The sequence below is a fragment of the Haliotis rubra genome, unplaced genomic scaffold (assembly GCF_003918875.1).
Source record: "Haliotis rubra isolate DU_JTF1 unplaced genomic scaffold, ASM391887v1 Scf3, whole genome shotgun sequence".
NCBI lineage: Eukaryota > Metazoa > Mollusca > Gastropoda > Lepetellida > Haliotidae > Haliotis > Haliotis rubra.
In genome coordinates, this window is record NW_025766968.1 from 6,777,221 (window position 1) to 6,789,868 (window position 12,648).

Genomic DNA, 12,648 nt, shown 5'->3' on the forward strand with positions numbered 1-12,648 from the left:
TGTTTATTGACATAGAAGACACTAAATCGATGTGAGGGGATTGAAGCTACTTGTGTGTCTTATATGTTTGAACATAATATCAATTTTTTGTATCAAGCCTTAAGTTCTGTCTAATCTCTTTTAACTTTAATTAAGGTTATGATAAGAATTTATTAGATTTTCATTCTTGCCCATCTTCAAAATGTCCTGCCTCTCATTATTGTGGGTGGTGGGGTAGCGTTGTTGTTGAAGCATTCACTCGTCAAAGACCTGGGTTCGATTCCCCACATGGGTACAATGTGCGAAGTACATTTCTGGCGTCCCCTGCGTCGTGATATTGCAGGGTAAAACCAAACTCACTCACTCATTATTGTTTTGTCCTCAAGTATACCTGTTGTTCTATCAGACATTCTAAGATGCTTCGGTGAAAGATCAAAGGCGCTGACAATACTTTATCAGACGATAATGTGCACTTTTTGCATTACGTCACAATGTATTGGTGTCACTGCACCATTCTAGTCTGCCCTCTCGTAATCAAACAATTTTGCATTAGGAAATTCTAGGAAAACAGTGCCACCCCAAAACTTTGTGAAAATCCAATATCTGAGATATGTTGCCTGCTGGCTTTTACCTTTACTACCTGTTTGTCCTTTGATTAAAAATACTTTATATTCTCATGATGAACTTGCGAACATTTTAAAGCTGATATTTATTTAATGTAATACATTTTGTTTCTATAATCTGATGTTTTGTTTTGATTTGCTGAGTAAATATTCTTGGTTCTCTGGTATTTCCTCTTTTAGTAAAAACATCCCACATGAAAGTCAGCATTTCATTTCTGCAGAAAAAAACTTGCTTGAAAACATCTTTCACTCGAGCAAGAAGTTTCAAAGCAAAAATGTCAAAGTCCGAAAAGTTATTTGGTTCAAATGGCAGTATGGTATTCTAGTTTGGTGTCAGTGACCATAAACTTTCTACATTTTTAGTCACCTCATCAACTTCATGGATTGAGCTAATTTTGATCAACCTTTGTGCATATATCCCTGACCATAAATAATGTTCTTGGAACTAAACTTGATAATAGAATATGGCCACTATACGGCCATCTTTGATTTTCTTCAACAATCTTTTTCTTGAAAAGAAAATACTTAAAGGATTGAAACTTTCTTATGTTGAACAGATGTATTAAGTAATTGTTGAAAACATCTTGAAAACAAATATTGCCATTTGTGTAATTGCTGTTCTGTATTTAAAAAAACCCAGCATCAAATCTTAGTTTGGCAATCAATAGATTAGGTTTTGGTGTCACTTACTTCTGAAAGATTGCTATGCAAACCTGCACCCAGTGAAATAGCAGTATTTCATGACAATATCAATAACATTTGATCTCAGTTGGTTGACAGCTTGATGGTCTCATTGTTTCAGTACTTGCTTAGTCATATTGAGGCATTTTTATTAGGTCAGTTGATGCAGAATTGGCTCAATCTAAAATGTCTCTAATTCCTGTAAATTGGAACCAAAAGGGTAGAAATCTTGTCCAAAAGCTTTTGTAAGTACCTGTTTATTTACTTACCAGTTGAAATTTTATGATTATTGATGAGATCTGTTTTCTTTTGTTTGGATGGATTTCAATTTTTCAACGGTTTTGAAAGAAACAGTATCTATTTATTGGCAGACCAAGTTAAATATGAAATGCAGGTAGTATCATTTTGGCTATTTGTCACCCGAATACAAATGACTGGCAATCCAAAATGTTTGTAATTTTTCTATATAATATGAAGAATCAGGTATCCTTTCTTAAAGAAGCTTACTTAAAGAAGCAAGTATCCTTTTCTTAAAATAAATATTTAAAGAAACAAGTAAACCTTTTTTCAGGAATTTCCATGAAGAAGTAATTATAAGTATATTTATTTAGGAATTATAGTTAAAAATGTTTGCTTAAAGAAGCAAAGTATCGTTTCTAAAAGAAGTGAACTAAAAGAATCAAGTAACTTATTTTAAGGAAGCTCATTTAAAGAAGTGCAACCTATCCTTTTGCAAATTATTGCTAGTATCACAAGTCACTTCAGTCTGTACTGAGATGAATCTTAAAGCGGCTGATCCTGTGTTGATTTTCTTTTAATCCTGACACTCATGTACCATGTCAAAGTTAACTTTAAATATTTGAATTTTGACATAAAACATTTTTTGTTTGACAAACGATAGAAGAAGGAATAACTGAGGATTTAATTAAATCCCAGGGGGACAAAGATTCATAACCTCAGTATTAAAAAAAGTCCTTGAGAGCCTTTAAATAATGGTGAATTAAATGAATGTTAAACAAAGTTAATACAGCGATCAGTATCCTTATTCCTGACACGTGGCAAGAGCGATTAATCACCGACCTACGTCGGGGGCGGACCAGGAGCAGATTAGTGTTGGGGGGACCCCATGTATGGCGGTATCTGCGGTAATCTCTCACAGTCACCATGCTGGCTGGAGACTCAACATGTGCTATAAAAATGTACTTTATCACATGGACTTTTTCAATACCATCTTTATTTTGATCCATTTTAAGTAAACTTGCAGTTTAAATAGGTGATTGTTTGTGAGTGGTAGTTTTATTAGACAGGTATTTCATTTGTAAAAGTAGAGTAATAAAATTATGTTAACTCAGATCATGTCTGAAATTAGATGTTAGATGACCTGATTAAGGGGCAAGCATACATTGAAACGTCGTGTTATTAGGAAGTTGACATCTATAAATCTTGCTTTTCTTTTCCTATTTCTTTGTTTGGGTACATGTTTGACTGCATGATGAAAGCAATCTGTAAGACATGAAATAAGGAAGGTCTGGCATTGGTTGGGGTAGTCTAGAGGATAAGATGTTGATTCATCAAGCTGTAGGTCTGGGTTTGATTCCCCCCATGACTACAATGTATGAAACTAATTTCTTGTGTCCCTTTCCCCACATATTGTTGCACTAACTGTTTATAGCTGAGAACCCAGCTCCATACATTATACAGTTGCTTTTAATTTCTCTAAATATACATGTGCCAGGTGAGCAAATAGACCCATGGTCCTACTTCTTCAAGTTTTGAAATACCCACCCAGCTGTTCGGGGCACGTACAAGATTGTACAAGTAAAATACCAGCAACAGACATGCACTCTTTCTCTGTGCCAAAATATTTGGTTACTAATGATGCTTTGCATCGTAGGTTTAAGACTGGTTGCTTGAAAGGGTGACCTCTACAATGTGAACTCAGTTAGGACAACGAGAGTGAGTGAGTTGGGTTTTATGCCGCTTCTAGCAATATTCCAGCAACATCATCACGGGGAACACCAGAAATGGGATTCACACATTGTACCCATGTGGGGAATCGAACCCGGGTCTTCGGTGTGACGAGCAGATGCTATAACCATTAGGCTACCCCACTACTCCTGTGTCAATGAGATTGGTCCAGTCATTGCATGGTATTTGTGAGAAAAATGTTAACTGTGAGACAATCCTGAGTCCTTCATGATTCCCAGTTTTGATTTCCCTGGTACAATTTGTCATATGTCTCATATTTACCTCACTCCAACACTCAACAATATCTTTCCTTCCCTGCCACCTACAAGGTAACAAGGGGTGAGGGTGAAATGTTTTTGAGAACACCCCAATCCATTTTTCCTTTAAAATTTTTATTTTCAATGTTTAAAACAACAAGAAAGACAAAAGCTTTTACTCTACAAAATGAACTATTTATTTTTTCACCACTGCCAACATTCATTTGGGGCATATTTCTGAATTATTTAATTTATAAATCTCCCCCTCCCCCCAATCACATGGCTGTTCCCTTCTTGTCCCCCCCTTACTTACAGAACATTTCTGCATGTGTTCAACATACATGGTTCTACCAAACATCCACGTGAATCACATCCGTTGGCAATGTGTGGAGATGCTTTGAATAGTTTGTGTGTGATATGTATATAAATAGTAAAATGCTTGAATATGTTTTGTTAAAATTAATAATCAATTTATTGAGGCCTAACAACAGCTGTTGTGACTCCCCTCAAGTCACAGAGTACATCACCTGCCTCTTCAGCAGTAGCAGCAGCAGCAACAACAACTGTACCTCACAACAATTCACGAAGCAGATCACATCTCATTTCAGCAACAACAGCAACTACTGTTACACCATACAAGTGACACAGTACATTATGTCTCTCTTCAGCAACAACAGCAACTACTGTTACACCATACAAGTGACAGAGTACATTATGTCTTTCTTCAGCAACAGCAACTACTGTTACACCATACAAGTGGCAGAGTACATTATGTCTCTCTTCAGCAACAACAGCAACTACTGTTACACCATACAAGTGACACAGTACATTATGTCTCTCTTCAGCAACAGCAACCACTGTTACACCATACAAGTGACAGAGTACATTATGTCTCTCTTCAGCAACAGCAACCACTGTTACACCATACAAGTGACACAGTACATTATGTCTCTCTTCAGCAACAACAGCAACTACTGTTACACCATACAAGTGACACAGTACATTATGTCTCTCTTCAGCAACAACAGCAACTACTGTTACACCATACAAGTGACAGAGTGCATTATGTCTCTCTTCAGCAACAACAGCAACTACTGTTACACCATACAAGTGGCAGAGTACATTATGTCTCTCTTCAGCAACAACAGCAACTACTGTTACACCATACAAGTGGCAGAGTACATTATGTCTCTCTTCAGCAACAACAGCAACCACTGTTACACCATACAAGTGACAGAGTACATTATGTCTTTCTTCAGCAACAGCAACCACTGTTACACGATACAAGTGACAGAGTACATTATGTCCATCTTCAGCAACAACAGCAACTACTGTTACACCATACAAGTGGCGGATACATCACATCTTCCTGCAGCACCTACAGTCGTTCCTGTGATTCCCCCTCAAGTCACTGAGTACAACAGCTCTCCTCATGTTCAATCTTTTATCAAGCTAACAGTGTGCAAACATTTCACAAATATTCGGAAGCATATGGACTAGACCTTTTCCTCTTCATCAGATGAAAAATATCTGCTGCTTGATTTATAACAAGAATTTCCTGTAGGATTAACTTTTTCTGAAACCTTTCCATTTTTAGAATGTTTGTCTCATCTCTGGGAAGAGGCGTTTCATTATTCAAATTATTCCAGTATTTTATCTTTACCACACCACCTAGAGCAGACAAATATAAGAAATTGTTTTTAAACTTATAATAACATAGGCTTCTATACGTTTGAGTCTGTGGGGAATCAGCTCATGTACATGTAGCTGGAGTATAGGTTTGATATATACATTATCATTTCATTATAAACATTATGTATATCCAAACTACTCTTTGACAAAAGTAGAATACTATTTTGGTGAAGCATGTGTTATATTTAGAATTATTTGTCAGTTTGTTTTTGAGAAAATATACAGGTTAGATACTTAAACTTCTGTTCCCATGTTCATCCATGTCCGGGCCGGTGGGGTAGCCTAATGGTTAAAGCGTCCGCTCATCATGCTGAAGACCTGGGTTCGATTTCCCACATGGGTGCAATGTGTGAACCATATTTGGTGTCCCCCACCGTGATATTGCTGTAATATTGCTAACTCACTCACTCACTCACTCACTCACTCACTCACTCACTCACTCACTCACTCACTCACTCACTCACTCACTCACTCACTCACTCACTCACTCACTCACTCACTCACTCACTCACTCATGTCCATTAGGGGTGGGTGGGCGATAATACAGGTTAACCGGTATACTTCAATTTAAACTTCACAATACAATATATTGTGGTACACTTTTTCGCGAACCGGTTCACCTTAAACGATCGGTAATTTTCGTGATGTAGTCAAAACTACTGATAACATTTGTATTTCCTTTATATTATCATACATTAATAGTTTAGAGAATGTTTATTGGTCATATAATTGCATTTGCGTGACTTTTGAACCATATAAATAAAAACAATAGATTGGTATCGGCACTCGTTGTAAGGATAAACAAACCAAAATGGCAGATGCTGCTGCAGAAGCTTTTTCTCGAGTTCCAAACTTTAGAGAGAAATCTTCAATTTGGAAACATTTTCAATTGATCTCTTGTACAATTACATCTGAGTCCTGACAGTGGCCAGTGGCATTTCTTCAAAAGAAAGGAAACAGTAATTTCATTACCTTAACAATATATTGCAATACATTTCACAATATATCGCAATAAGAAAATTTTGGCAATATCCAACCCTAGTGTCCATGTGTTTGTATTGTGTTTATTTATAATATCTTCATATAATAAGCATCACTATGATGTATTTAGTCAACTGCTGTGATTTTGATATCTGCACGTAAGACATGGAGAACATACTTTAACAAGGATATGATGATTGTCATCAGGTCATTGGCACTGGAAATGTGGCACTTGCCAGAAAGTTTTAACTGGCATTACAACAAGACATCAATTCTAAACTTACTAGACCTCTACACTTAATATATTTATTCTCCTGTATGCAATATGGTGGAGATAGTAGTCAGCCTGTCTGTCTATCCATGTGTCAACGCATGCCTGCCTGCCCTCCTGTCCACCCAATTGTCCGTCCATAGGTCTAATATAATTATTTTCTGTACCATATCTCTGAAACTACATGCTATGTATTCTGATATGACAATTTGCAGGCCCAATGACAAGATTTTCAACTGGTCTTTTGCTATTTAAAGATTTTAAGAATTTGTTTTTCCATTTTCACAGCGAAAGAATGTAACTCTGACTCAGTTCACAAGGAAGGTTTTTCTCCAGAACATGTATCCCAAATTACCGGTTTACTTCGGTACTTGCACACAGTGGCCAAATACTAAACTGGTGCTTTAAGTCTTGACAGACTTTCAATTATTTTGTGAGATGCACTACCTTGTATCTTGGCGAAAAAAAAAGAACTTGAGATACAAATACATAAACCAGAACTCCAATTCTATGGTATTGCTTTGGTTCCATGGTATTGCTTTGGTAGTATGCCAGTTTGAACCACTCTGCAGTTTACTGTAAGCTTTTGAGCCTTTAATTATACAAAGAATAGTCTAGGAGTTTGTTCAAAGCATTTTTAGCTTTGAATTAAATCGTCCATTGGAAACTAATTATCTGATTCCTGAATTATTAACTTCATAAACTGGGCATGTTTATTTCTCTCAGAAAACTTACAACTGCAGTTTAATTCCATACCTCCATTTTCTGCCAACTTTGAGGAAGATAATCAGAAAATAGATGATATGATCCTAACAACATATTTTCTTTCAGGAAATACTCTGTTGCCACCATCAGAAATATTGTTATTGTTATAATTTCTATACTTTCTTTAGCTATCTCTATTCACAAGTGTGGAGATTTCAATTATCAGAGAACCACTCCTATGTGTGTAGAGTTACACCTGACTTGTCACGGCAAGGCTATCATGTTCCACATTGTGTCTTGCACAGTGATGACAAAAACAACACTTCATTTCCTCTGAATCATTGCAATGTGTTTCCGTGGTGACGTACAAGTGGTGGATGTTTTACAGCAACTGGAATCTTCCAGTGACATTGAGGTGGAGGTTCTCTTGAGACAGTTCAGCTTTCTTAATTGCATCTTTATGACAATAATATTTGTAGGTCGTATTTCCAGAAATTATTTTAATAAATATACTTTGTTTTTTAATTTAGTAGAGGACAATTCATTTGCAATTGGTTATTGTATTGTGATACATTTTATACAAGGCTTTTGTGGTAGACTTTTGTTTTGATTGTGATAATAAACCTCTGTTTTCTCATTAAATATTTAGAGGAGATTTCATTTGCAATAGGGTAGTGTATTTTAATCAATTTTATACAAGGCTTTTGTGGTAAACTTTGTTATGATCATGATAAGTACATCAAATTTTAAGGCAGGATAATCAGCTATTTGAGCTTCCTAACACCTCCACTTGCAAGCTTTGTAATGTGTATCTCTATTTAGTTGTCTTTTTCTAATGGTTTCTTCTTGAAACATCAAGAATCTAGATGTTGTGTTATATTGTCACCTAATGATACTTGAGTTTTTAAGCATTTATTCAGAACAATTAAGAAGGACATGATTCTTGAAATTCACTTTTCAAATCGTTGAAAAAAATAGTGAAATCAGTTCTGAATCAGTTTTCAAGCTTTGCTGACATATATTCTGAACAAAAGCAGTGCTATGGGATACCCATGAATTACAACTACTGTGATTGTCTGCTCTGTGGCTGTGTCAAAGTCACATGTACTGTACACAGCAGGGATGTATTGGTGTTTCAGGTAGCTGCTTTAATGTATACCTGCATGTATTTACAGGGATATATAGACCAACACCTGCATGTATTTACAGGGATATATAGACCAACACCTGCATGTATTTACAGGGATATATAGACCAACACCTGCATGTATTTACAGGGATATATAGACCAACACCTGCATGTAATTACAGGGATATATAGACCAACACCTGCATGTATTTACAGGGATATATAGACCAACACCTGTATGTATTTACAGGGATATATAGACCAACACCTGCATATATTTACAGGGATATATAGACCCACACCTGCTTGTATTTACAGGGATATATAGACAGATATATAGACCGCACTCTTGCATGTAATTACAGGGATATATAGACCAGGGATATATAGCACCTGCATGTAATTACAGGGATATATAGACCAACACCTGCATGTATTTACAGGGATATATAGACCAACACCTGCATGTATGTTTACAGGGATATATAGACCAACACCTGCATGTATTTACAGGGATATATAGACCAACACAGGGATATATAGACCCACACCTGCTTGTATTTACAGGGATATATAGACCACACATGTATTTACAGGGATATATAGACCAACACCTGCATGTAATTACAGGGATATATAGACCAACACCTGCATGTATTTACAGGGATATATAGACCAACACCTGCATGTATTTACAGGGATATATAGACCAACACCTGCATGTATTTACAGGGATATATAGACCAACACCTGCATGTATTTACAGGGGATATATAGACCAACACCTGCATGTATTTACAGGGATATATAGACCAACACCTGCATGTAATTACAGGGATATATAGACCAACACCTGCATGTATTTACAGGGATATATAGACCAACACCTGCATGTAATTACAGGGATTTACATGGGCCTGCTACAGGGATGTATTTACCAGGATATATAGACCAACACCTGCATGTATTTACAGGGATATATAGACCAACACCTGCATGTATTTACAGGGATATATAGACCAACACCTGCATGTATTTACAGGGATATATAGACCAACACCTGCATGTATTTACAGGGATATATAGACCAACACCTGCATGTATTTACAGGGATATATAGACCCACACCTGCATGTATTTACAGGGATATATAGACCAACACCTGCATGTATTTACAGGGATATATAGACCAACACCTGCATGTATTTACAGGGATATATAGACCAACACCTGCATGTATGTATTTACAGGGATATATAGACCAACACCTGCATGTATTTACAGGGATATATAGACCAACACCTGAACCAACATGCATGTATTTACAGGGGATATATAGACCAACACCTGCATGTATTTACAGGGATATATAGACCAACACCTGCATGTATTTACAGGGATATATAGACCAACACCTGCATGTATTTACAGGGATATATAGACCAACACCTGCATGTATTTACAGGGATATATAGACCAACACCTGCATGTATTTACAGGGATATATAGACCAACACCTGCATGTAATTACAGGGATATATAGACCAACACCTGCATGTATTTACAGGGATATATAGACCAACACCTGCATGTATTTACAGGGATATATAGACCAACACCTGTATGTATTTACAGGGATATATAGATCCACACCTGCATGTATTTACAGGGATATATAGACCAACACCTGCATGTGATTACAGGGATATATAGACCAACACCTGCACGTATTTACAGGGATATATAGACCAACACCTGCTTGTATTTACAGGGATATATACAGGATAATTACAGGGATATAGACCAACACCTGCATGTAATTTACAGGGATATATAGACCAACACCTGCATGTATTTACAGGGATATATAGACCAACACCTGCATGTATTTACAGGGATATATAGACCAACACCTGCATGTAATTACAGGGATATATAGACCAACACCTGCATGTATTTACAGGGATATATAGACCAACACCTGCATGTATTTACAGGGATATATAGACCAACACCTGCATGTATTTACAGGGATATATAGACCAACACCTGCATGTATTTACAGGGATATATAGACCAACACCTGCTTGTATTTACAGGGATATATAGACCAACGCCTGCATGTAATTACAGGGATATATAGACCAACACCTGCATGTATTTACAGGGATATATAGACCAACACCTGGATCTATTTATATATTGAGCATGATATTTATGTAACATGCTGTTTAAGACATCAGGAGAGTTTTTGAGACCTTATGAAACAAGTCCCACCACCAAATTGCTTGTTTGGATCAGACTGTTTAGGATCAGCAGCAGGGAGTCAGTATGACATCATACATATTGTACATCAAATGATTTCTCTCAAGGCCATTCTATACACGACAAACACATAGTTTATTATGCATAGACTTCCTTGACCCATTCAGTTTAAAGGAAGGAATTATCTCACAACAATTATTATCAAATATGTTGCATACCATAGTAGGTTGATTCTGTATGTGTGTTTTATATATGTGTAATCATAACCGAAAAGAACATATGCTGATAATATAATGACTACTGTTTGTTCCTCGGAGTTGTATTGTATGTAGACAGTCTCTGTATAGCACCATTCCCTCTCTCCCTACCTCTCACTCCACCATCACCACCCTTCATACCCTCTCTCCCTACCTGCCACTCCACCATCACCACCCTTCATACCCTCTCTCCCTACCTGTCACTCCACCCACCCCCACCCCTTCATCATACCCTCTCCCTACCTGTCACTCCTCCACCATCACCACCCTTCATACCCTCTCTCCCTACCTGTCACTCCTCCTCCAACAACCTCCCCCTTCATACCCCTCTCCCTACCTGTCACTCCTCCACCCCCACCCTTCACACCCTCTCTCCCTACTCTTACTCCCACCACCCCCACCCTTCATACCCTCTCTCCCTACCTGTCACCCTCCACCAACACCCTCCTTCATACCCTCTCTCCCTACTCTTTACTCCACCAACCTCTCCTTCATACTCCTCTCCCCTACCTGTCACTCCTCCACCCCCACCCTTCCATATCCCCCCCTCTCCCTACCTGTCACCCTCCACCCCCACCCTTCATACCCTCTCTCCCCATCCTCTCTCCCCCCCACCCTTCTGCTTCACCCTCTCTCCCTACCCACCACCCCCACCCCTTCATACCCTCTCCTCCCCTACCTGTCACCCACCCCCACCTTTCCAGTACCCTCTCCCTACTCTGTCACTCCCACCATCCCCACCCCACCTCCTCCTCCTCTCTCCTACCGGCTCTTCACCTCCTCCCACCCCCACTCCTTCATACCCTCTCTCCCCTACCTGTCACCACCCACCACCCTTCATACCCTCTCCCTACCTGTCACTCCACCACCCCCCACCCTTCATACCCTCTCTCCCTACCTGTCACTCCACCAACAACCTCCTTCATACCTCTCTCTCTCCCTACCTGTCACCTCCCACCACCCCCATGACCTTCATAATCTCGACCCCACCTGACCCTCCATTTTTCGACTTTGACGATTTTCGACGATCGACGATGATCGATTGATCGACGATTGATGATCGATTCGATGATTTGATTGATTGATTCGACGATCGGATGAAATATCGACGACGATCGATATCGACGATTTTGACGATCGACGACGACGATGATGATCGACGACGATTTCGATCGATGCCGACTTCGACGATCGCCGATTGACGACGATTTATCGACGATTTCGATGAAATTTGACGACGGACGATCTTGATCGATCGACGATCCTGATGATTTCGACGGATCGACGATCCGACGATTTTGACGAAATATCGACGGACGCGATTTTATCGATATCGACTTCGACGCGACGATTTCGGATGAAAGATCGACGATCTTCGACGGATTGATCGACTTCGACGCGCTTTGATCGAGTCGACCTTTGATGCTTTGATGAAGATCGACGACGCGATTTATCGTTTATCCGGATTTCGACGCGATCGCCTTTGATCGATTGACGATTCTGACGATTTTGCCGACTTCGACGATTTTGATCGACGTTTGACGATCGAAGATCCTTGACGCGATGCCGGATTGACTTCGACGATGCCTTTGATCGACGACCTGATGATCGCCTTTGACGATCGACGATCTGACGCGCCGATCGGATTGACGGATGATTTTGATTATCGACGGATGATTTGATATCGACTTCGACGGATGATATCGACGATCGATTGATTATCGACCGACGACGATCCGGATGAAGATCGATTGACGATCGATTTCGACAAGAAAGATCGACTTTGACGCGATCGCCTTTGATATCGACATCGACGATCTTTGATGTTGATTGACGCATC

The 12,648-nt window shown here is 38.8% G+C and overlaps 1 protein-coding gene across 1 annotated transcript; it reads left to right on the forward strand.

Moving 5' to 3' along the window:
- Positions 1 to 10,547: 10,547 nt before the first annotated feature.
- Positions 10,548 to 11,854, forward strand: LOC124282523 (leucine-rich repeat extensin-like protein 3). The gene is made up of 2 exons (XM_046718537.1): positions 10,548 to 10,611; positions 10,884 to 11,854. Exons 1-2 carry the CDS (start codon positions 10,548 to 10,550, stop codon positions 11,852 to 11,854), a joined length of 1,035 nt encoding a protein of 344 aa, XP_046574493.1.
- The last annotated feature ends 794 nt before the right edge of the window (positions 11,855 to 12,648 follow it).